We start from the raw sequence: 25,562 nt of genomic DNA, 5'->3' as shown, positions 1-25,562 counted from the left end.
AAATGATTATACAGTGAAAAATAGAATTTGGCAGAGAATAGAGTAAGTAGATAAAAAGACATGGGTCATTTCCCAGCATTTTTCAGCTGAAGTAATCTTAGGGTGTGGTGCTTCAGCAGTCTAAACTGATCTAAATTGGGACTGCCACAATCCTGGCCTGAGGTTTCTGATCCCTTCCCCATTCCTGTGAGCACATTCATGGAGCTAAGCTGCCTTGAAACTAATAGCTTTTTCTTTTTCGGTAAGGGGTAGGGAGTCTGCATTCAGGTGTTTTCTGTTTGTGAAGTCGGCTTCCTGGACTAGCTCACTTCGTAACTGTGCAGGTGCCTGCCCTGCATATGGGGTGGTGGTGGTGGTTATATTCAAGGTGAGGGATGGAGATAGGATGGTATCCACCTCAGTTTGTTGCCTTTAGATGATCTGGAAGTGGTGCTCTTTTTAATAACCTTGACAGCAGAGATTAATTTCTGGGAGAAGTGTGGCTCTATTGGTCACTACAGTGATTGTTATTATCATTTTGCCTCTGAAAAACTGATGTCAGCTGTTGAAATTTTTCTCTCTGTCATTTATCTCTGCAGATAACCTTTTCTAACTATTAAATATTAATGCTGTTTGTCTTGGAACTCAGATGTATCTGAATGATAACAGGGCTTAATGTACTTGAAAAGAATAGCAGGGCAAATACCTAGCTTCAGTGCTGTTGAATATGTCACTGGGCATATCTAAAGAACTGCTCGAATCTGTTTTACAACACAGTGGTGGTAGTGTTGCGCTGCCACTAAGCAGCACGTATTCAGGATTGCCCAGAATAGAGTCTGTGTGTAAAATGTGTCTTACTCTACTGTTACCTGTTTTGGATGAGATCGTTTTATCACAAGCTAGGCAGGGAACTAAAATAAGATATCCTGGGCAGATGATATTCTTTGAATCACTCATTGGTGTTCTTTTTCTGCCTGCTATATTGCATTAATACAATCTGAGGCAGGTAACCTGGGCTTGAATTGGTTTTTTTTTTTGTCCATACTGCTTCAGTACCACACAGAACTCAAAACAAACTGCATGAGCTAAAAAAGTGACCTATTATAGATGGTTCAATACAAACCTGCATAATGCACATCTCAAAAGACCAGAATTTACAAGTTGTTGAGTGGAAAAAAACAAAACAAAACAAAAACCAAATTATAGTGGTGTTGATGAATAAACCGGGGGAGCTGAGTGATACAGAGGGCAGTATAAAATCATTTGCAGTCCATTTTGAATTCTGCTTCACGCTTGGTGTGACAAAGCGCAGGAAGTCTGTAAGGCCAGAAGTGTAATCAGCTGCTGAAGAGTTAAGGTATTGGAAGTTTAGCTCAGTGTCAAGAGCGTGGAGTAAGATAATTAATGACAAAATTCTTATGCAAGATTAAACTTTGTCCTTCTGGACTGAAGCATCCATTGGAGACTAAGGCAAGACCTAGGTAATGGCCAAATGACTAACTTTCTACCATAGTCTGCCATTTTTGTTACTGTTCCTTATCTTATTTTAATATCCTTTGAAGCAAGATGACTGTTTTGGATCGAGCTAGTTTTGCAGTTTGACTCCTGAAGCTGCAGGTTGGTTGTATACCACACGATGTACCCCATAGAGGACAATCCAAGAACAAGCAGCCTAATAGCAGTGCGGTGCAGCGTGGTACCTGCCCGGGATGCTGTGGGGTTATTTCAAAATCATTGCAGGAATTTGTGGATGCAGTGTTTCCATTGCTGGTATTACAGGCTAAGTGGTAAGGATACAGTCTTCTGTACACTTTGTTTCCATATAAGCAGCAAATGGTTCATGTCGATGTGGCTGACCTCACTGAATGCAAATGATCTGTGTGATTTTTATGTTGTGGGTTGACAGTCTGTTCTAGAGAGGTACTTAAAATAGTGGGTTTGAAGTACTTCTCTGGTTTGTTTTCTCTTGTTCATGTGAATCAGTCAGTGTTTCCTTTTCCAACTGTAAAAAGAAAATGTGATAAAGCATAATTCCTGAGAGAAGTACTCAAAATCGATGAAATGAAGAATGTCAACACTAGATTACATTCTAATGATTAAGAATTACCCTTAACTATTGCGAGATTTTTGTAATGAGAACATAATCAAGTGCTTAGTGTGAGTTTGGTTTCCGGTAGTGCCAGTTTGGTCTGACCTCTTAGCAGCCAAAAAATAAAATTCTTGTTTGCATTCAAGATTTGGGGTGATTTTATTCTTCTTCCCCCCGCACTGTAAAAACTGACAATTTCACTGCTGTTCATTGGTGATAGCAGCAGTGACTCGTCTCAGTTTCACGCTTCTGCTACTCTGGAATTTTTTTGTGTGTGTGCCGAAGCCCCGGCGTGCCTTTTGCTCTGTGGCTGGAAGGGCCGAGCAAGGAAGCGCAGCCAGCCAGCTCTTCAGTGCAGAGTTCTCCTGATTGCACTCTAATGTTACATCAGGATTTAATTACGAGTTTAGTAGTCAGTAGAGATTTATCTTTCAGACAGAAGTTTATATTTAACTTCTGCTATAAACAGGTTGATTTTTTTTTTCCCCAGCCTTCTAGCTTTTTTATAAACTGCAGGAGTCTGAGTTTGCCTGTTTCCCAGACTGAGCAAGGGAAGTTCTTTGCTGTGTGTAATAAAAGGTTAACCAAGAGCCAAGTTTCTATAACAAACAGCAGTACATCCTGCTGTCCCGTTCTGCACTCCAATTTGCTTATTTTGGGGATATTCTGCAACCCTCCCAATGGTTCTGATGGTCTTCCTGGTGTCTTTTATTCTTGCAGTTGTATGTGACCATACTGCTTGCCAGCCTGCAGCTTGTATTGCTTTTTGGCACATATTTATGTCACTTGTGCCCCGCGTCTATTCGCAGTATCCATCCTTGTCTTCCTGTGCTGCTCTTAATATGCGTTATTTGTACTATTTTTGCTCCTTGATACTTGCATTTTTAAACTATGTAGGTACAATGGCTGGAGGGCGGGAGGGTAGGGAGGCTCCGTTATGCAGGAAGGCACCTGTAGCTGCCACCCACTCGCTCGAACATGGTATCCCTTGCATTCCCGGGTGTCCTTTCTGACCTTTTCAGGTTGTTACTGAAATCAGAAAGTTCTGTCCCTCAGCGCCTGTGACGCATCTTGTATTTTGGGAGGTCGTGTGTGAGTGAGTCCGAAGTCATATCCACTATGAGAAGAGATGCAGTCGGACGGGGAGAAGTGGCTTAGTCTCAGAAGCGTAGCCTGGACAGTAATTAGTCGCTACCTAGAATCAGCTCCACTCAGACTTATTTTGTGACACAGTGGGATTTTGTGCTGTGGTATCTAAGCACAGCAGTGAGGCTGGCAGTTTTTGGAGAGCCAGACAAATGATGTGTTCCCAGAGAAGGCTACATCCTGTGACTTGGCTGTTCTTGTCTGCAGGATATATGAAAGCATGTGATTTTTGGGGGGTGAGTTTTTTGAGCATTGAGTCATATGATGCTGTACTGGTTTAAGATGTGACAGCTGTATTGCCTTTGTTTCACTTTGAATATGAGGATGTTAATTCAGTGGACTTCCTTATTTTTCATGATGTCAATATTTGAGCAGGCTATTGCATTCTTTTTTTTTTTCTTTATTAAAGTGCTTTCTGTTTTCACGAACAGGACAGACTAAGTAATGAAATCAAGTGGATCCAACAGAATAAATTTTGTTCCTCAGTAGTCCCTATTTAAGATGTATTTAGTGAAGGAGAATATTTGCAAGGTTGGAAGTGTGTCAGGTAGCCTGTAGGAGCCATTGGAGGTGTTCAGTTGTATTGAAAACTACCAGAAAGAGCAGGTTAATTGTCTGTACAGTGTCTGCTAAACAGAATTTGCACACTTAAGGAAATACTTGCACTGTCCAGAAACAGGTGTCTATTTTACTGTAGGGAAAAAACTTTGGAGTAGTGTAAGGGTGCAGCTATATGAACAAGTTTTTTCTGAGATGAGCTAAAGGGTGTTTTGTAGGCTGTTACATTTTCATGGTATTTGTCACTGGGCACTTCTCAATGCGTGATAAGTACCGTGTAGTTTACCCTGTGTAACTGCAGGAAAAGTATACCATGGAGTAGCTGGTAGGCAGTAAATCCTCAGCCTGCCTTACCTCCCAGTGCAAGGTCTGTGTAACCATACCCCGAGGCTTTGTCTGTGCTGCGCTGGTGACTAACTGAATTCAGGCACCATGTTTTCTCACGTGGTTTAGCAAGTTTGGTGCATTTGGGATCGGGTCAAAAACATACTTTTTAAAGCATTCAGCAATGCTGGTGTGGCTGGCCATTCTTACTAACAGGTTTGTCTAGAAATGCGTGTAAACAGAGTGTAAACCTTTATCCTGTTAGAGTTTATAAGCAGTCTGACATACATACATTTGGTTCTGGCTTTGAATCTTTGAATCTGAATATTTTTCACACAAGTTCTTCTGTTCATGTACACGTGATGAGCAAAACAGCAACCACTCTTTGGTGGAAACAAGCAGACATGATTTATCTAAACTGTTAAAAGCATGGGCTGTTTCGCATGGGGTAAGTGTTTCAGTTCACTTTGTTTTCTGTCTTTGGCAATGGCTCCGTACTAGATGTACTGGAGAAAAACGTAACAGCACATATAATGAGCTATTATGGAACAGCTTTCCCACAGATGGGTCTTCTCAACGCGTCCTCTTCATCAACAGTCTTCTAAAAGCAGGGTAAACTGTTAAGAGAAGGTACCCGTAAACATTTAGGCATGACTGCATCATCTTCTGCCTGGTGAAGACCATTTGTGTGCCCACTTGAGAGATGAATATATTGGCCTTCTCCATTTGTGCTCCCTGAAATGGTGCTCCAGTCAAATGATCCCACTGTATCGCAGGCAGTAACCGGCTGTTACCACAAACACGAGGGCAGCTGTTTTGTGTAGGGTGATGAAGACTTGCTTTAGCTCGTATGGTTAAGGTTGGAAAGACTCCAGTCTGTGTTTCCTGGTCCAAATTCTGACATGAGGCTGTGAATTGTATTTGAAGTGACTATATTTGGTTACTTTAATTAAAATATTTTTACATATGAAGAGGAGTATCATTTGAAGAATAAAAAATAAATAATAGCAATAAAGTATGTGGAGTACTTCAACCATTCGGTCACTCCCCAGCTAAATCAGAGAAATTGATGTTAGTTAGCGGCTCACAAGCTTTTGTTAAGCATTTGAGATCCTTTGGAAATCAGCTCGAGATCAGTACCTATGTTGTAGTCGATGAAAGACACACAACGTATAGGCTGGAGCCCTTTTTTCAGGCTTGGAGGTGTCAATAATTTCAGAGTCGCACAGCAAACTCTTGCCCAAGCATGTTTGCTGTGCTTGTTCTCTATAGGCTTGTCATCCCATCCCAGTGCCTTTTGACAAGGGATTTATTTCTGCCTTTATTCCCTTGGGGACGGTTGAAGAAATTACTGCAGTCATTCCTGCAGACTCCTCTGATGCTCTTGTGGTCATTTTTAAATACTGAAAGTAATATTTTTAAATATTGTTGGATCTCGTGTTGGAAGTAAAGACGTTTTCTATTATCTGATGGTTGTGAAGAGAATTTTTAGAAATATTTATTATCTTTTCTGGGTTAAAACGTCGTGCTTCTAGATAAGCTTAACCTTTCTATAAATAATGCAGTTCAAAAGAATGCTTATGAAATAGCTGACTTGCCACATTTACTTGTTGCTTTCCGGGCAATAGACTGGGCATGAGATCATGGGAATTCACTGTTCTGCTTAGGAAAGCTGAGCTGGTTGGAGAAGGATGCCACTGGTATTTGAATTGGTAGCTGAGCACTTGAAGAGAAACCTCCTCTTAGAAAATATGCGGTGGCCTCCAACTTGGTGAGCTAAGCTGTTGCCCAGCACGTTCTTGACCTCTTTGCTGCTGGAGTAGCCTACTGCAGTGCATACTGGCCCATAATTTACTTAAAAGATACTTTTCTATGTCTTACGAGTTGCAAAGTCTGGTGGCAGTAGGCTTTCAACCTTGAAACAAGGTGGAAGAAAAAGAGGAAACGGGGAGTTCAGAGCTGGGGGCAGAGGTAAAGTCACTACTGTGGATTTCTTCTTGAAGACTTTGGATATCACCTTTGTCACCAATGTTCCTTCCCTGTTTCTCATACAAACCTGAGTTGTGTATGTTCTGGTGAGGTGTCCCCCCCCCCCCCCAGGGGAGAAGGTGCAACGAAGTGAAGGCTGGCAATCGTAAATAAATAAATATTTGGGACATCAGGATGAAATTAAGGTGTCCTTCTCCAAAAGGAGAGGAATACAGAAATCTAGGAGGGGCTGGAAGGGAAGGAACCGCAGGAAAAGTGGTTTGGGAAAACCTGAGTCAGCTTGGTGCTGTTGCAGCCCATGGGGAGTGACTCTTGGACCATAGTGAAGATAATTAGGAAAGAATGACAGAAAGATTATTAAACTTGAATAAAAAGTAGTCAAGTATATGCTTGCTGTGGCTCCCGTCCATAGGCTGCTGTACAGTTGGACTCTGTACAGTTCTGTGTTTTGTTTAAAATACGTTCGTCTTTTATTTTCGGTAACCCATGACCATGGATTCATTTTCACAGTATGAAAATTTTGCAGAAAAAAATCGGTTTGAGTGTGTTACAAATATATTTTTTCCACATCTGTCTGATACCTGAATTAGTTAACAGATTTATGTCTAGCAGCAGCATGTCTTAAGTCTACTTATGTCGCAAGTAATATTGAGAGCAAACAAATTTAGGAAGGGTAAGAGGAAATATGAACAAGTGTGTTCTTGTTTCAGGGTTACTGGAACTAGGAGTGTCCTGTGTTTCGTTTGTTACTTTAACAGAATCATCTTACTCATCTTCATCAGCTCTGTAGGTCTTGTTCTTACTACCCTTCCCATGTCTCTGTGAAGCGTTTCCAGAAGGGTGTTTGTGTGTGGTGAGCTGGAGCAGGACTTCTGAAGTTCTCCTTGCCTACCCAATAAAAAACCCTAATTTCTTTAGCAGACTTCTCAGTTCTCTTGCCATGAAACTGAGACGTTTTGTCTGGCTGTAGTGGCAGCTGCGTCTTGCTCTTTGGCACAACCTTCACCTGGTTCTGGGCTGTGCTTTGAAGGCAGAGGTGGAAGGGGCAGAAGGAGCAGTGTCTTGCATCCGGGCTTGTGTGTCTGGGGCAGAGCTTGTGCTTGGCAAGTCCCCACATTGGTAAGTCCCCAAGCAGCGCAGCAGTGGTACCCCCACCTCTCCTACTTCGTGGCCCACGTACCGTACACGTGCTGTGTGTCACGAGCCAGCGACTGGGATCCCGTATGTCAATATTCACTTTAACAGAGTGGTCTGCTCTCGCTGAGTGTTGAAAGAATCTCAGGTTTGATTAAAAGAATTTAGGACTAGACAATTTAATGATTTTTTTTTTTCCAGAACTGATTTTCCCTGTCCGTCCCTACCCTCCTCCCAGGTGGTTCTGGATGAGACCATAAGCAATGAATTATAGTGGGCTTTTTAAAGAAAAGGGCTGCTTGGGGGATTTATGGGTGTTTGCTCACTGTGTGGTTCTAGTGAACCAGCTCTGCAGCATGTGGCAAGCTAACGAAGAAGGCGCTGCCTGGCATGCAGCAACCGGACACGTAAGGGGAAAAAAACTACGATGCGAAGGAAGGTGGCGGAAACTTGCCTTTGCATATAACCCGAAACGCGCGGTAATCGATTGCAGGTGCTCTCGACCTGCGGGTTGTAAACAGAAATCAGGAAATTGCAACTGCACGGCCCTTCCTGTGTTGCTCAACGGCAGGGGAGAGGCAGCTGGGGAGGGAGAAGCCTGGGAGCCACTGTTCGGTGGCTTCTGGTGCAGAAGGCAGCCGTGTCGCTTGTCCGTTGCTTTGGTAGTTGGCCTGGTGTGGGGCCAAGAGGGCTGTGAGGGTCGTCTTTGTGCAGCTTCCTCACTCCCAGTGTACACGAGCACATGTGTACACATACACTGGTGGCTAGTTCTCCTCACCCGCCCCCTTGCAAAGGAAAAAATGAGGTGCTTGCCTTGGCCCCAACAGTGGGTCTCTTCTTAAAAGCTTACTTGGACGTGTATTTGGGGATAAATGATCATATTGAGTGTTGAAAAAAAAAATTATTTCGGGAGCTATACCAATCTAGATTTCAAGTTGGGCATCTTGGCTTCTTGCACAAGAGCCAGTAAAACTCAGTTTCCTACTGATGCTGCTCATTGAAAAGTCCAATAAAACACATGAGGTTACTTCTCTGAGTGGTGTAAGGTAGTGATCAAGGGCTCTGAAGAAGTAGAAGGCCATCTTCGTTGATAAAAACCCGCTTTAGTAGCTATCATGTTGGGTTCAGAAGCACAACTGGAAATGAAGGGGAGAAAAGGGGATTTTTTCTTTTTTTTAATAAAAAATGACTGGTTGAGCATTTCTGCCTCTTGTAGAACACAGCTCACTCCTCATTTGGTGCAGTGAAAAGAATGAGCACGTCTAGCACAGAAAGAAGACGATGTGGGAATAAGGACCTCTATTTAAGGCTGTAAATAGCAAAGGAGTCAGTCGGTGCTGGTGGTTGTTGGGTGTCTCGCTGGGTGGTGGATGCTCCAGAGAGGAGGAGCATGGAGCATGGGTGGGTGCTTCCGGCGAAGGGGTGCCTTGCAGAGCGGCAAGAGTCGGACACCGTTGGCAGCTGGCATTGTGCTCTTGGTGGTGGAAGCATCTGGAGAGTACTGACCTGAATTTGTAATTTGTGCTCTGCTCACCACAGGGGTTCGGCCCTTGGTCGCCCTCCTCTGAACAAGTTTTTGTGTTCTGAGTAAGGAGATCAAAGGTGTTTTGCGTGATGATGAGGTACTGAGAAACTGGGATACCTAGAGATGCCTCATTAGTTATTTCTGGTTGATTAAGCTATGCAACCGTCTGTTTTCTGGTTACTGTCAGACAGAAAGGTAATAAATGCAGTCCTCATCTCCAGTGAATTTGGTGGAGATATCCTAGGTTAGGTTATTTGCTTCCTCAGGCTCAGATGGGGACCAGCAGGTGAGGAGAGTGGTTCACTCCAGAGGAGCGGGGATATTCTGCCCCATTTAGTTTCCAGGGAGCAGCCAGGGAGGGCATTGGCTCTGCACAGCTGTGGCAGTAAAAGTGATGGCTTGGTTGCTCTAAAATTGCTGTAAGAAGTGAGCTAAATTCTTTGTTTGCTGCTCTCAGATCTTGTCTTGCACTACAATTTCTACTTTCCTATGCAAAATGCACCTTTATAGAAATGTACAACAGTTATTCTAAAATTCAGTCAAATGGTGATCTTGCTGTTGAAATGGGAGGCTCCGTTTTGCTGTTTTGTGTGTGCATTTGTGAAAGAGAGAGTCTCTCGAAACTATAACTTTCCTTGTTCTTCCAGACACAGTGGAGTCTATGCTTTCAGACTACGACATCCTTTCTCAGTCTAGCATCCAGCAACATTCGCTGAAGAAGAGGGACCTCCAGCCTGAGACACACGTAGAGAGGCTCTTAAGTTTTTCAGCCCTGCAAAGGTAATTAAATCATCAGCAACAAAATAGTGTAATTTTTTCCTTCAGTTTATGTGATGAATAATGTGCAGTTCCAAACCCAGAAATAGTTATCTTGTTTTCTGTCATGACTGGCCACTTCTTGTAAGTTTGTGATCTGCACGGTTCTATGACTTCAGAGAAGCTCAGAAGAAACAGAAAGGTAAGTTTGGTTGCATCATATTGCTCTGGTTGCTGAACTGCCAGTGATTTTAAGATTTCTTTTCCTTTGTTCTTAGCGTTAGTTTCATGTAGATTATTTCCACTGATTGGGTTGGATCCCACTTCTACCTCATCTTGGCAACGTAATTCTGGACTGTTCTGTGGTTCTTGAAAATCTCTGCCTTCAGTTTGGAGAGCGTGTGTGGTCTGTTGCCCAGGAGTTGGTGGTTTGGTTTTTTTTTCATGGAGGTTTAATCCTCCTCTTACTGAGTGTAAATTTCCCATTCAATAAAACAGTTAATTTTTTTTTTTTAAGAAGATGGGAAATAGAGGCATGGGTGAAAGGGGAAGGAGAGGTAGAAAAAAGCAAGTACAAAGGTTGCAGGGATGCTGTTCTGAGTGTCAGAAAAGTGCCTGACAGGTATCTGAGTGCTGTAATTGTGAATTTGAGATGGGGAGCAGGGTGAGAATAACACTTTGTATTAACAAGTGCACGTTGATTTTGTTCAGCTGACATCTTTGTCTGCTGTGTTCTTGTGTGCCTTCCCCATCTGTCATCTACAACTACAGCTGTCATGCAAGAGCTCTCGATCCCCAGGTGTAAGAAATCAGGCAGGGAAGGCAAGAGATGGCCATGGCTGAGCCAAGACCTGCTGATCAAACTAAAGGGCAAGAAGGAACTGCACAGGCAGTGGATGCAGGGACAGGTATCCTGGGAAGAGTATAGGGATGCTGCCTGGTTGTGTAGGGGTGGGATCAGGAAGGCCAAGGCACGGATGCAGCTGAACTTGGCAAGGGATGCAAAGAATAACAAGAAGGGCTTCTACAGGTATGTCAGCCAGAAAAGGAAGCTCAAAGAAAGCGTAGCCCCCCCCCTCAATGAGCAAGACTGGCAAAGTGGCAACAACAGACGAGGAGAAGGCTGAGGTCCTCAGCAACTTTTTTGGCATAGTCTTCACTGACATCCTCTCTTCCCACAGCTCTCGAGTGGATGGACTGCAGGACAGGGACTGGGGGAGCAAAGCCCTTCCCACTGTAAGAGATGATCAGGTTCATGACCACCTGAGGAACCTGAACATACATAAGTCTATGGGACCTGACGAGATGCATCCCAGAGTCCTGAGGGACTTGGGTGATGTCATTGCCAAGCCCCTCTCCATCATATTTGAAAGGTCGTGGCAGTCGGGTGAAGTCCACAGTGACTGGAAAAGGGAAATATTGCACGCGTTTTAGTAAAGGGCACAAAGGAGAACCCTGGGAACTACCAACCTGTCAGCCTCACCTCTGTGCCTGGGAAGATCATGGAACAGATCCTCCTAGAAGTTATGGTAAGGCACATGGAGGACAGGGAGGGGTTTCGAGACAGCCAGCATGGCTTCACCAAGGGCAAGTCCTGCCTGTCCAGCCTCGTGGCCTTCTATGATGGCGTGACTACATCTGTGGACAAGGGAAGAGCTATGGATGTGATCCATCTGGACTTCTGCAAGGCCTCTGATATGGTTCCTCACAACATCCTTCTCTCTAAATTGGAGAAATATGGATTTGATGGGTGGACTGTTTGGTGGATGAGGAATTGGTTGGATGGTCGCATCCAGAGGGTAGTGGTCAATGGCTCGATATCCAGATGGAGATCGGTGACAAGTAGTGTCCCTCAGGGGTCTGTATTGGGACCAGTACAGTTTAATATCTTTATCAGTGACAGAGACAGTGGGATCGAGTGCACCCTCAGCAGGTTTGCAGATGATCCCAAGCTGAGTGGTGTGGTCGACACGCCTGAGGGATGGGATGCCATCCAGAGGGACCTGGACAAGCTGGAGAGGTGGGCCTGTGTGAACATCATGAGGTTCAACAAGGCCAAATGCAAGGTCCTGCACCTGGGTTGGGGCAAGCCCCAGTATCAATACAGGCTGGGGGATGAAGGGAGTGAGAGCAGCCCTGAGGAGAAGGACTTGCGGGTACTGATGGATGAAAAGCTGGACATGAGCCACCAACGTGCGCTCGCAGCCCAGAAGGCCAGCCATATCCTGGGCTGCATCAAGAGAAGTGTGGCCAGTAGGTTGAGGGAGGGGCTTCTGCCCCTCTACTCTGGTGAGAGCCCACCTGGAGTCCTGTGTCCAGCTCTGGAGCCCTCAGCACAGGACAGACATGGAGCTGTTGGAGCGGGTCCAGAGGAGGCCACAAAGATGATCCGAGGGCTGGAGCATCTCTGCTGTGAGGAAAGGCTGAGAGAGTTGGGGCTGTTCAGCCTGGAGAAGGCTGCGGGAAGATCTTTCAGTACGTAAAGGGGGCTTATAAGAAAGATTGGGACAGGCTTTTTAGCAGGGCCTGTTGCAATAGGACAAGGTGTAATGGTTTTAAACTAAAAGAGGGTAGGTTTGGACTGGATCTAAGGAAGACATTTCTTACACAGAGGGTGGAGAGGCACTGGCACAGATTGCCCAGAGAGGTGGTAGATGCCCCATCCCTGGAAACTTTCAAGGCCAGGTTGGACGGAGCTCTGAGCAACCTCATTTAGTTGCAGATGTCCTTGCTTATGGCAGGGGGGTTGGGCTAGATGACCTCTAAAGGTCCCTTCTACTCAAACTATTACAGGATTCTATGATTTTTTTAGATCTCTAAATGTTTGGAGGATGGTGTCAAGCATTGGAAAGCTTAATGGAATCAAATGTCTGGCTGTCCCTGTCTTGCACTGCCTCATGCAGCCTGACTTTGCGGTGAGGTTGCAATACTGCCTATGATAACTACAGAATAATTGCAGAGGGGCATACTGGAAGTCTTTGACCCAAAGCCCACAGAAACCAAGAGTCCATGTGGCTCCTTCCAGAGACTGTTCTCTGCTTACTTCCTGGGATAGTCTTTAGGTTTTGTGACACTATGTCATAAAAATCTACAGAGTTCAGATTTCTGTTTATAGTCGTCTGGATATTTCAGAAAATAAGAGCTTTGAGATAATTTAACTTAAAATAGATGAACCAAATTCCTTGGTCTGATTTTCTTTAAAGAGTTACCGGTAACTGGTTTTTCTTGACTGCATATGGAGAAGGTGTGTCATGAGCAAATCGTGGCTGTTTCGTGGGTCGGACTAGATGACCTTTAGTGGTCCCTTCCAACCCAAACCATTCTATGATAGAGGGGGTGTGGGGTTTTGTTGTGTTGGGGTTTTTTTAATAATTTTTGACACTTCAAAAATGTTTACAGTTATGAATTACACAGTCTATGTTTTCATGGCCTACCTATCAAGAGTTAATGCTGTCGAACTTCGTTGGGACCCTCAGTAAAATGGAGACTGGATGTGTCTGTTGTGTGTATACTTTGCTTAAAAATAAATGGAAGTAAATTCTTTTACAGGCACTTTAAATTATACTTAACTGCAACTGCTGAACACTTTTCAGAAAGATTTCAAGCGTTAATTGTGGATGGTGAAGGCAAGGAAAAGGAATATCATGTTCAGTGGCAAGACTTTTTCACCGGACATGTTGTTGGTTAGTATGAACTAGACTCTCTGTCAGTGCTGGGAAAGCACAGCTTTGCATGGGTCTCTGGGCCAAATGGTGTATTGCCCTCATTTTCATCAGGTATGGTTAGGATGAACAAGTAAACTTAATTCTCACACCTCTCGGGTTTTCTGTTTTTGTTTTTGTGGTGGAGTTGGGTTTTTTTTAGATTTGGTTGGTGGGTTTGGTTTCTTGGTTTATTTCTTTGAGCTGTTGCAGCAAGGTTCTAAGACAGGACTCTTCTGTTTAGTTTGGCAGAACACAAGGGTATAATTTTCTCAAGCGGCAGCTTGTAGTTTTGTTTTTTTTGTTTTTTTTTTTTAAATGATGATGGTGACTTTAATTCCAACTGGAATGTAGGACATGAATGCTCCTTGTCCCAGAACACAAAGCCCAGGTAGTGATACTGCAGTGTTGCCCATATTGTTATATTAAAATACTTTCAAATGGTTCTTTGCAGACTACTCTTCTGTAAAGAAAGGCTGTCTTGCTCTGCTTTTGTCCAACAGTAATGCTTCCGCTAAGTTGTGTTGATTTTTGTGTTGCCCTTGTGACGTTGTGAAAGACTTTTCCACTGGAATGCGGGCTGAAGCCATAAACCTGCTGTCTGATAGCAGTAAGATGCAGGCTGCTTCTGTAGTCACAAATATTCTGTGTCCCATTGCTAAACCCCACAGCCATCTCAACACCTTCTGCAAAATTATCGGCTAAATCTGAGTCTTGATGACTGTGACCATTTGGAAGTTAAGACTGGGGGGAGTGTTGGTTCGTTTCTTTTTTTTTTCTTTAAACTGGACATTGTAGTGTTCTTCAGGAACTGAAGAAGGTAATTTGGCTTGACGTGTAAAAACAATTAAAAAAACCCCAAATGTTGTCTGTGCAGGAGTGCATGCAAATAGAGCTGAATTAACTTCATTTTTTCTTGCTTATGTTATAGGAGAGCATAATTCCAAGGTTGTGGCACATATTGGCGATGAAGACTTTACAGTAAGAATCAATACTGATGGAGAAGAGTACAATATAGAGGTACACTTTACTGTTGAAATCAATAGTCAGACAGTCATCTGTTTTTCCTGTGGGTGTTTCTAGTTAACCAGATTGACACCTCTGTTGCTCAGAATGGACTTGGTGGTGGTGTTTGCTTTCGGGTAGGCAGGGAGAAGGGAGAGAAATGTGAAACCAATTTGACTTTCGCAATTGTTGCATTATTTTAGTGAGTGACATACTCTGACATTTGCATATTTTAGATACATCAGGGAGAAGGTATGTTTTAAACAGGAAGGAGTTTTAGAAACAGGAATGGATAACATTAGTAATTAGTGGTGATATGTCCTCTAAAATAACAAACTGTGCAGAGTTGAGGTCCCTTGAACTTTCTAAAATTTTGGCTTTGTTACATCTTGGAATCTTTCCCATTCTTAGGGCTTTATTTGAAAATCTGTTACTTTTTCCCTGCTCCCTTGTTTCTGTTTTTCACCATTTTCATTGTTTGTATTATTTTAAAGTATGGGTTTAAAAAAATGTTCAACAAATACATAATTAGAAACTATCCTAACGAGTTGTTCGGTGCAGTGTATTCCCAGACACAAACTGTATTAGAATGGTTGAATAACAGTAATTATGGCTGAGTGTTATATGGATATCGTAATTGTCTCCAAACCCAAGGATATGCAGAATTATGGGTAAACCTGGGAAATCCAGTCATGCTGAAGTATGAAAATGTGATTAGAATACCCAAACTGCTGTGCTTGTGCTTTGCCTTAGGAGCATATAGTAGCCATTTGATTGTGGTTTAAAGCATTCTTGTGCTTGTGGTCTGAAGTAACGTAACCGTGTCCAAGTTCCCTGAGCAGCCAACCCCTCTGCTCCTCACTGGCTGCGTCTGCACAGCTAAATAAAAGCAGGCAAGGGTGCGGAGGCTCCGGCTTGCCCACGCTGCCGAGCTGTTAACATCCCGGCGTCCGGGGGTCAGCTTCAGCCCCTGCCGAGCCCTGTAAGAGGTCATGCCTAGGTGCGGTCAGGGATGGTGTGTGCCAGAGACTGTTCCCAAGAGGCAGTATAGACACAGCCACTCTGCTGTTGTCTTCGTTTGCTTTCACAGTCCTCCTGCACTGTTCAGAAAGGCTGCAGACCTTTCTGTAAACCCCTGGTGCCCTCGTGCCTTGCCCTAGGATGCAAAACGTGCGTCCTTGGTTTTGCATGGCTGCCAGGCCACCACAGCCTGTGTATTTCATTTTTTGCTGTGAACCAAAGGTACAGTATGCTAAATAATAGCAGTCTGGCGTTGAAAGACCGGCACCTAAGAGCCAGAAGAGACCCAGACCCATGCGCTCTGTGGTGTGGACATGGATGGTCTGTGCTGCTTGGCCTTGCCCAGGGAACAGATCCTGGCCTTACTGTATTTGGTGGTGTTGCTGTAGCTGTTACGTACAAATAACAGTAGGGACATCGTCGGTAAAAACAAAGCAGATGCATGCTGACCATCTTTTATGGGAGTTAGGGAAACCGTGGGATTTCATGGTTTTCTTGTTTTCATTGCTTTTGGAGAAATTTTCATGCTTGTAAGTGACTTGGGTAGCTATTGAATGTTGAAAAGCCTGCCTTCTGCTGTGAAGATTGCATTCTGCTGTGCACTCAGGTCTTCTCTGTTACCTGCCAGCTCCTGTGCTTCTGGTCAGTGCGTTTGTTAGCGTAGTCTAAGCATCTCCTCCCTGGCTGTGCCAGTCTCCATACTGCTGTAGAGGGAGTGGAGGAGCCCGAGATGCCTCTGCAGCTTACTTATATTCTGGAGGGGAAGTAGAATTCTCTCTCTTCTACGTGGCGGCTGCTGCTCTGTTGAGATGCTCTTAGATTTTTGGATGCCTGTGTAACATAAGAGACTTGATTTCTGTTGGCTTTCTTGGGGACGTCGTTTTATCAGCAGACTTATTGTTGTGGGTGAAATTATTGTAGTCAAGTGTATCTCTGTGTGTGTGTACACATAAAGCTGTGGAGTTTTGATGGCACATCCATGTAATTTTTTGCTTATATAGACTTAGTCTTTGCATTCGCCGTGTTCCTAACTAATCGCATCTCTGTTCTTCTTGTGCTGTCAGCCACTGTGGAGATTTGTAGATGATGTGCAAGATGAAAGGTTGCTGGTCTACAGATCTGAAGATATTAAAGATTTCTCACGATTGCAGTCTCCCAAAGTTTGTGGTTATTTAAAGCTGAATGAAGAGGAACTCTTGCCAAAAGGACTGGAGGACAGGAAGCAAAATGAAGGTGAGTGTCCGTACCTTGGGAGAGCAGCAGCTTTGAAACAACTGCATGAATTCTGGCTCTGTAGGCAAGTGAGATCAGAACCCGAGGAATAATCTGTGTTGCTGCTTCTAGTTTAACCATTAGCTCTTTAAATTCATTTGGGGGGTAAGGGAGGGGGGAGCAGCACTCTTCTTCATGCCCGTTCCCCATCCAAAAATCCCCAACAACTGATGAAATGAAGAAACTGTCACTCAGGGCATGTTTCTTCCTGGCTTGTTGAAAGGATGTTTGGCCCTACCGAAGTGTAGGCTGAGGAGAGGAAGCTATTTCGTCAGGCCTAAGCTGTGTTCATTGCGATGGGTGGCAGCAATGTAGGTGTGCTTTCTGAGACGAACATTAAAACAACTTTGTACTTCTGTGCACTGTGCAGCAGGACCTGTTTGGCCTTGGTGGTCATTCTAAGAATCCATTTTGAGCTGTGATGGGGTTTTGAGAGTTTGGGGTCCCTCTTTGCTCTGTCCTCAACTGTGGCAGCAGAGATGGGAATAACGACTAGGAGCAGAAGGAGGAGAGGTGTTAAGGTTGAGATGATGACCGTAAAAGCTCTGTAGGTGAATCAGTTGAATAGCTCAATTTCACTGCTATGTGTTACTTTCCTTACAACAAATTTAAGGACTGTTAAGAAGACAAAATTTAAGAATAATTATTAAAAAAACCCCAAACAAAACAAAACAAAAAAAACAAACCCAAAACTAAACATCCCCCACCATCCCCTAAAACCCCATCCGAACTTGCATTCATGTCTTAAATCAAGATAACAGACTCAGCAGTGGCGGTTTTACTGAGTGTTTGTTTAATTGTATTTAAAATGTTTACATTAGCAAGCATTCATCGGAAGAGAAGAGCTGTTCCAGAGAGCTCCAAAAACACGTGCAAGATGTTGGTAGTGGCAGATCATCGTTTTTTTAAGTATATGGGCCGTGGAGAAGAGAGTACTACTATAAACTATTTGGTAAGTAAATATATTCTGTTACTATTTGCTGGAGTAAGTGGAGGAAAAAAACAGTGGTTCAATAGTTAAAACACCATACAGCTTGCACTACTTTTCTGCGACATATGTATTTACATCATGACTGTGTGTGCTTTTTACCTGGAAACATGGTAAATCGTGCTTTAAAAATTTCTTCTAATGGTCGTACTGTAGTTATACAGTCTTCAGTTTTCATTTACAAAAAAATCCCTTCACATACTGCTTGTGGCTGTGCTATTTTCTGCCTAAGAGATTTTCATTTTCCAGTCAGAGCTTTAGAATCTCCTGGATTTTAAATTTCACTGCAAATGATCCAAACATCTTTAAAATTCGAGCATGTTTAAAGCTCATATAAGAGGGAAATCAACTTGTATAGGTGGTTTGTTTTTTTTCCAAATTCTTTCAGGATTCTTTGTCCAGAACAATAAAATTGAAGCAGGTGTGGTAAACAATTCCTCTGCTTGTACATGGGTGTAGTGGATTAACCCCAGCAGGCAGCTTAGCCCCACCCAGCTGCTCACCTACTCTTCCCCGGTGTGATGGGGGAGAGAATCGGAAGGGTGAAGGCGAGACAACTTGTGGGTTGAGATAAGAACAGTTTAATAGGTAAAGCAAAATAAGGAATTAATTCACTGGTTCCCATCGCAGGCAGGTGTTTAGCCATCCTCAGGAATGCAGGGCTCCATCATGCCTAATGATTACCGAGTAAGCTGTCCAAAATGAGTACAATGGGGTTCTCTACCTGACCAGTTTTTGTGAGACAGAATGCCTGCCCCCCGCCTTTCAGCAGAATTGGAGAGCATGGGTTTGAGGACTCGAGACAAAACCACGTGAAACCACTTTTGGAGGCCTGTTGTTTATCAAGAGTTGCTTTCTGAGCCTGAACCTTTGAAATGCTGATTGCTCTGTTCCATCTTTGCTGGCGTTTTGACCTTTCAGTCCCCAGAAATGTTTACATTCCCCAGGTAATGGAGCTTCAATCCGGTATTTGCAGAGATGCTATGATCTCAGCATCTGACTCTTCCAGGCTCACCTACTGTTGTGTTTCCTGGGTAGATGTGCACTGCAAACAACACAGTGACTGGAAAACTAACGTGTAAATTATTGTCAAGTGGCCTGGAGTGTCGCTTTTCATTCTGAGCAACTTTGATGGTTTATATTTAGTAGAAGGTGGTTTTCAAGAAGATGAGAACAGCTTCAAAAGGCAGGGATTGATAGTGAGCACTGAAGAGAAACTTCCTGGAACCATATGCTTGAACCATAATGAGGAAAAGAAGAGGTTTTTGGCTGGTAAAGGAAAGCAGGCCTCAGGGGTCAGTTAAACTAGTTAAACATCCTGCTGAAACAAAGCCATTCCCCTCAAAGAAGCCTGGAAAACTGGTATATGAGCAAAGTGGTTCCCAAGATGTCTTGTTCTTTGTATTATCGCTCTTCTACTATGCAAATAAAAGTGATAAATGGGAAAGTTTGTACAGCTTTTTTATGATGGAAAATTTTCAGGGATATTTGATAATACTCTCTGGATCCAAGTGCTGTTGTTCTTGGATCAGTGCTTACGTCTGTTATATGAGGTTCAATTTTAATTTGAAGTGAGTGTTTCTAGAGAAGTATGTTGCAGCTTCTATGAGTGTCTTGAACTTGATTACATGAAAGCACAGCAGTAAATAACTTGTTTTTCTTTTCTACATAGATTGAATTGATAGACAGAGTAGATGACATCTACCGAAATACCTCCTGGGACAATGGAGCCTTCAATGGGTACGGCATACAGATAGAGCAGGTATTCGCTGAACTACGCAAAGGGTTGCTAATTTAAAGGTGAAGAACATGTTTTGGATATCCGGATTTCTGATTATTTTATCTGGATTAGAGCTAAAATAATCAAACCCTACATTATTAACTCCAGCCAGGAGGACTCTGAAATAGCCTCTTCCCAGAGGTGGTATTAATGATCTGACACAGCATGCCCATTTTCAGTTCCTTGCCGCTTTGGAGACTGAAGTTTTCAGGGAGAATCTTTCCATATTTAATCTCAGTTCAAAGGTGCACTTTTTTCCCTTGAATCTGAGCAATTCTTATTTCTGTGAGACATACTCTTGTGCATGTATTTAATGTGTGTGTCTATGGCTAGTGCTCAGCTTACAAAGCCTGAGTGGGCCTTGGACATAGATGGAAAAACCACAAATCCTGCCTGAAGAGCTTTAATGATTCCTCTTAGACATCATGATATCATGATAGTGTAGAGGCTGGTATAGGGTGGACAGGGGATGTAGTGATGACAATTTATATGTTGGTTCCTGAAAGTTAGTGTACAGACATCTGTAAAAAGCCATTAAAAAGAAGATAATCCATTGGCTCCGAGTGCTGCGAGAGCTGTGATGTGGAACATGGGGAGTCATGGTACAAGCTCGCTGCCCCTTTGCTGGGAGGAGGTCTGCAGGAACAAGGGAGGAGTGTTAACTGGGCAGGGAGGGGGAAAGAGCGTGATGCGTAAACTCTAGGATACTGGGATAGTGGCAATCCTTTAAAATAAGCTTTGGTTAGCTAGAACTCTGAAATGGGGTTGTTTCTACTGGATGTAAATCCTGGTTGTATTTGGGTGGGGTTTTTTGATAGAGTAACATGCATCTCAAAGCAGAATGTTGCACTGAAAACTGTTGATGTTGCTCTGTAAAATGGCTGGTGTACTTACTTGTGATGTAGTCAGTGTATCTTAACTAGCAGAGGCTTAACATTGGAAGCGTCCTGAGTATGAATTTTTCTCCTTGCAGATCTATTCAGACATTTAACATTACATTAATAGCTTTTTGGTAGCTATAAAATTGACCAAAATTCCTCTGCGTTGTTGTTGCCCTTTTTGAAATGTAGATTATCATCCACAATGAGCCAAATCTTGTAGAACCTGGAGGAAAGCATTACAACATGGCAAAAAGTTACCCAGATGATAAGAAAGATGCCTGGGATGTGAAAATGCTGCTAGAGGTGAGTTGTAACCCTTGAAAAATTGTGCCTCTTACAGAGAATTACTCATTCATACAGCTGCTCTGTAGTAACAGATGAAACTCCTCTACTTCCTTCGCGTGATGTGTAGATGTTACACAAAGTCACACTAGCTGATATGCCCCGTAGCCCGTGGTAAAGGGCTCCATTGCATCATTATAGAGCACACACCAATTAGAATTATTAATAGGTGGTCTGAGTCAGAAAGGCAGTCCTGATACGTCTGGCCCTGAAACTGGCTGCCTTGTGACCTTCATCAAATTATTGTACGTGGTTTTCCCCTCTCTGAAAAGGGGAAATGAATAGACAAGTTACGTAATTGAATGTATACAAAGTACTTGGGTAGTCATTTAATTTTCTACTTCTCTGCAGGACAGATAAACAGCTGCTTTTTTCTGACTTAGCCAGATCGAGAAGGTGCCTGTCTGGCTTGTTAGATAAATGTTCTTATCTGTAGACTTCTAACAGGCACCACAAAGTGTCTTCCAAAGATTTGACTGTTTTTGTTTTTTCCTCTTTAAAGCAATTTAGCTTTGATATTGCTGAGAAAGCAGCTCACGTGTGCCTTGCTCATCTCTTCACGTATCAAGATTTTGACATGGGAACGCTTGGATTGGCTTATGTTGGCTCTCCCAGGCCTAACAGCCATGGTGGCATTTGTCCTAAAGGCAAGGTTCCTTTTCTTTCCTCTCAGTTGTAGGTTGAAAGCTAGTTTTTGTTATTTGTACTTAATCCTCTCTTCTAACTTTCGTGGAGCATGACATATTATTTGCATAGACTCTGGTGGTTGTTTTTTGGATGGAATGGATGGCCATTTTCTTGGCTGGAGCTGGAAGAAGACGAATAAAAGTCACTAAGCTGTCCGGAGTGTACAAGCTGTGTGTAGGCCACTGCAACCTGCCTAGACCAAGGGCTGCTTTGTGTGCGGGCATTTTGCAGTGGTTCTGATATGGCAGATGCTGTTGTCTTGGAAATCTGTTATCTTTTTGCCTTTACTGCAATCCATGAGCTTTTCTGTGCTTAGAAGATTCCCCAGTGCAAAAACTGGCAAGAGGCAGAGTCTCACTGGTGAGCCTGTGAGAATGATAAAGCTGTTCAGTTCCCCAAACAAGGATCCCTCCCCCCCCCAAAAAACCTGAAACCCAAGAAAAATGTTTGTCAAATTTTATTTGTTTGTTTCTCACTTCTATAGCTTATTATAGTCAAATTGCGAAGAAGGACATCTATCTGAACAGTGGCTTAACCAGCACCAAGAACTACGGGAAGACCATCCTCACAAAGGTAGGAGAGTGTCCTCCTCCGCAGAGCGGGTACGTTTGGTGTACGTATGGGTGTGGTGATGTGTGCTCTGGGATCGTGACAAGCTTCCGTGCTCTCTCGGGAACAAGCTTTCCGGTGGAGTCAGATCCCTGGGGACAAGGATGTTGGTCACAAAACCAAAATCATCGGGTTTGTTCTTGCTGGTGAGGGGAGTCAGGACTGAATGGAGCTGAAGATTGCATTCACTGGGGAACAGTAACAAGGAAACATAGCTAGTGTCTAATAGGAGCTGTAGTTGTCCAGATATAAACAGGATTTTGATATCTAAAGATAAATTTAAACTTATTTTGCTTTTAAAAAAACCAGCAAAAAACCAAAAACAAAGCCTCAAGCAGAACAAGCAATATTGTACAACAAGTAGCTTTACAGTAAGAATAAAATGGGGCTGCTGACTCAAATAAGAAAAAACTGGCGTTTGCTATTATGTACAGCTACAACCTGCAGATGGACCGTTGCATACGCTCACCCTGTTCCATTTGCAAGGTAAAGCAGTGAAAGTAGTGCAGGCAAAGTAGGAGGTTTAGTTTTGTCCATTTAATGAAATTCCTCTACCTGATTTTTGTGTGTGTCCTGAATAAGTAGAGCAGAGAACAGTATAATAGACAGGGCTTATTAGTGCTAATACTAAGCCTAATGTAAATTGATGCTGTCTGGATAGTATTTTTTTCATACTTGATAAGATAGTAAATACATAAAGCCTGACTGAGCTTTGTCTCGCTCATAAGGATTCGAGAGCAGTGCCTGTGTTTGCATCTACCAAATCTTTGCAGTTGGGCTTATTTCTCTTCTGCTGACTTCTGCCGACTTCTCAGCTGTGCTTTTCTGTATCCTGATTATAAAGGGAATTCATAATTGATGTGTGGGCTAAAACTTGGCACAGAAGCTGTCAAGAAGCTAGAAAAAAAGACAGTGAAGCTTTGTGTTAGAGGGCTGTTGACAAAGAGCTCTAGCCGTTGCCATGCTATTTGCATTTGTTCAGTCTCCAGGCTGGAATTCCGCCTTGGATTACAAAGGAACTTGAGTTTGCTGTCTTCCCAGTGGTGGTCACAGAGCTTAGGATGAGGCAGTGGGAGCACTGCAGATTGGTTTCACAGGGAAAGTGCTGCATGGTGTCCACTTGGGTTTAAAAACAGAAAAAAAATGTGTACAACCCTTCCCGGCACGAAACAGAGTGAAGCACAGGAGTGATCTCTGGGCAGCTCTCCTCTCCCTGGCTCTCGCGTTAGCTATGCCTGGGCATCGGCACTGAGGCTGCTCATGGCACTGCTTGGTCCTTGCTGTGCCTGCACAGCGGCAAAAATGACGACGGTTTCCTCGTCAAACTTGCTTCTCTCTCTCCCTCTCACTTCTCGGTCTCCTTGCGTTTAACTTTTATTTCTGTGCTAGTTGTATTTGTGTTGTCGCCTTGTAGCTTGCCACCACCTGCTGGTCAGGGCACTGCTGGGAGGCGCAGCCAGGCAGAGCCCCTTTGGCATCCTCCGCAGAGGGAGCCCCAGCTTCAATAAATAACATTAGAAATCCGTCCCTCTTGGGCCATGTTTGTAGATGACTTGCCGGTAATTGTGCAGTAGAAGAGCTTACTGGGCACTCCTCGTGTCACCATCCATTTGGAAGAAATGGTTCTAGTGGCAAGATATGTTAAACAGGAGATTGACTAATCGTAGTAGCTGGTGTTTGTTTGGATTGGATTTTGTTTCAACTTTTTATGCCTTCCAGCTATTTAAAACCAAATTTTTATAATTTAGGTATCTCCATTGCATTGAAACATTGAAAACAGGATTGAATCGATATTGTAGGACAGTGTTGTGCCTTTAACAGGGGTTTACTGTTCAAACCTAGTCCTGGAACTTGCCTCTGGAAATGGACCATAAATTTACTTGCCTTCAGTTCCCCACTTAAAAAGTTCATAGGAAAATCCCTTTCCATCTCAGAGTACCTTAGGGTTGCGGGTGGCCTAGAAGTAGCTAGGATCTTCTGTCCTGTCCTGCTCAGACTCAGTGTTTTTTCAGCGTTGCTTTTTTCATGTTCAAAAAAGGAGGCTGACCTGGTCACGACGCATGAACTCGGACACAACTTTGGAGCAGAGCATGATCCTGATAGCCTGCCAGAATGTGCCCCCACTGAAGACCAGGGAGGGAAATACGTTATGTACCCAATTGCTGTCAGTGGAGATCATGAAAACAACAAGGTATAGTTGGGTAGTTTTGCTTCCGTGTATAAGTTTCTGCTATGGTCAGTGACCCCTCGCATGGAAAGTCCGTTTAGTTAATGATTCCTGTAGCTCGACACCCTCAGGAATGTAATGGATTAGCCACAAGAAGAAAACGTACTTGCATGCTGTTGGGTTCTCTGCAAGATAAACTGATCTTTGGATTCCGAGTTTCTCTGGAGTTTGTAGCCTGTCCAGGTGCTTTTCTAATGAGTTATTTGTAATTAGCTGTGGCCACATGCTCCTAAAAGCAAGTCATCAGCAAGAGTCGAATACAGGACCTTCAGCAGCAAGCAGCGTTCGGGTGGTCCATAGCTGTTCTGGTTGGAGAGAGGCTGCCAGACGCCGCAGCCTCAGCAGCTTGCACCGTCCACATGGCCGTGGGGTCGCGCCTGCTCTGCAGAGGAGGAACTGAGATTATGGAGGGAACGATGAGCCTGCAGTCTAGTCTGACCTGTCGTGGCTCACGCCTGGCCCCGCTGCCCAGAGGCAGCGCAGTCTCTCTGGTTCCTACAGCTTCGCAGCCCTTCCTGGGGATGGTTACTAGTGCTCCCGAAGCCACGGGAGAGCTGGAGGTGGCTCTGTGACCCTGAGCCAGACTGCATGCAGGTGTCCCTGCATTGTAACGCAGCAGTGTCCTTCACGGGCCCAGCCATTACTTTCCCATCTTAAAATTTTTCCAAGGTATACTGGCAGTGTGGAGGGAATGACTGCTTTCCGAGATGCCAGCATTTGGAGGCGTAAGGAGGCTGAGGCTGTCTTAGATGCCACTTGGTGACAGCAAGGTGTGCTCCTCAGTGCTGCTCTTTCCCCTCATGTCTCTCTAGATGTTCTCAAGCTGCAGCAAAAAATCCATCCATAGGACCATAGAGATCAAGGCCCAGGAGTGCTTCAAAGAGCGCAACAACAAAGTGTGTGGGAACTCCAGGGTGGACGAAGGGGAGGAATGCGATCCTGGCCTCCTGTACCAACAGGCCGATCCCTGCTGCTCTGCAGACTGCAAACTGAAAGACGGTGCCAAGTGCAGGTACGGGGAAATAAGCTGCGACTTCTTTTACGTGGGAGAGAACGGTGGGCTGGGCTGAAAGCTCCTAAAGCCACCTGCAGTGTCACAGACCTGTTTGCTGGCTTTAAGGCTAAGCTTGGGAGCTGAAGACGATCAAGAATTTCAGGAGAGGCTGCTGTGTGTATGCACTGTTTGCATACAGTAATTTTTATAGCATTCTGTTACTTTTTCTGAGAAGTGCCAAGAGCTACAGGCTTGAAGGTGGTGGTGGTTGTTATGTTTAAGAGCAAAATCAGGCATTCAAAAATTAATATCAAAAATTTCCTATGCAAATACAATTTTTGCTTGTATTGCAAGGCAGCTTTAAAGTGGGATCACATACTGCTGTTTTCAAGACCGCTACAGAATGTGCTTGAGCAGACAAACACGGTGGCTGCACTGAACAAGCCCTCTTGCTGTTCTCACTCCTCGGGGCGTTCGTGGCCCTGTTGCGATGCAATGTCCAATCTGTTTTTGCACAGTTCAGCTCTGCACCACGTAACAGCAGGGGGGTTGTGCG

At 43.9% G+C, this 25,562-nt stretch overlaps 1 protein-coding gene across 1 annotated transcript in view; it reads left to right on the top strand.

Moving 5' to 3' along the window:
• The window catches only part of ADAM17 (ADAM metallopeptidase domain 17), a 37,645-nt gene that overhangs the window by 3,386 nt on the left and 8,697 nt on the right, over positions 1 to 25,562 (top strand). Inside the window, exons 2-12 of the mRNA XM_075414822.1 lie at positions 9,392 to 9,524; positions 13,050 to 13,183; positions 14,133 to 14,221; positions 16,291 to 16,459; positions 17,320 to 17,450; positions 19,159 to 19,248; positions 20,337 to 20,450; positions 20,992 to 21,136; positions 21,661 to 21,749; positions 23,824 to 23,976; positions 24,825 to 25,024. Coding sequence (XP_075270937.1) covers positions 9,392 to 9,524; positions 13,050 to 13,183; positions 14,133 to 14,221; positions 16,291 to 16,459; positions 17,320 to 17,450; positions 19,159 to 19,248; positions 20,337 to 20,450; positions 20,992 to 21,136; positions 21,661 to 21,749; positions 23,824 to 23,976; positions 24,825 to 25,024 — 1,447 coding nt within the window. The remainder of the gene's footprint in view (positions 1 to 9,391; positions 9,525 to 13,049; positions 13,184 to 14,132; positions 14,222 to 16,290; positions 16,460 to 17,319; positions 17,451 to 19,158; positions 19,249 to 20,336; positions 20,451 to 20,991; positions 21,137 to 21,660; positions 21,750 to 23,823; positions 23,977 to 24,824; positions 25,025 to 25,562) is intronic.

This window comes from Opisthocomus hoazin, chromosome 2 (assembly GCF_030867145.1).
Source record: "Opisthocomus hoazin isolate bOpiHoa1 chromosome 2, bOpiHoa1.hap1, whole genome shotgun sequence".
Classification (NCBI taxonomy): Eukaryota; Metazoa; Chordata; class Aves; order Opisthocomiformes; family Opisthocomidae; genus Opisthocomus; species Opisthocomus hoazin.
This window is presented reverse-complemented; position numbering and strand designations above follow the sequence as displayed.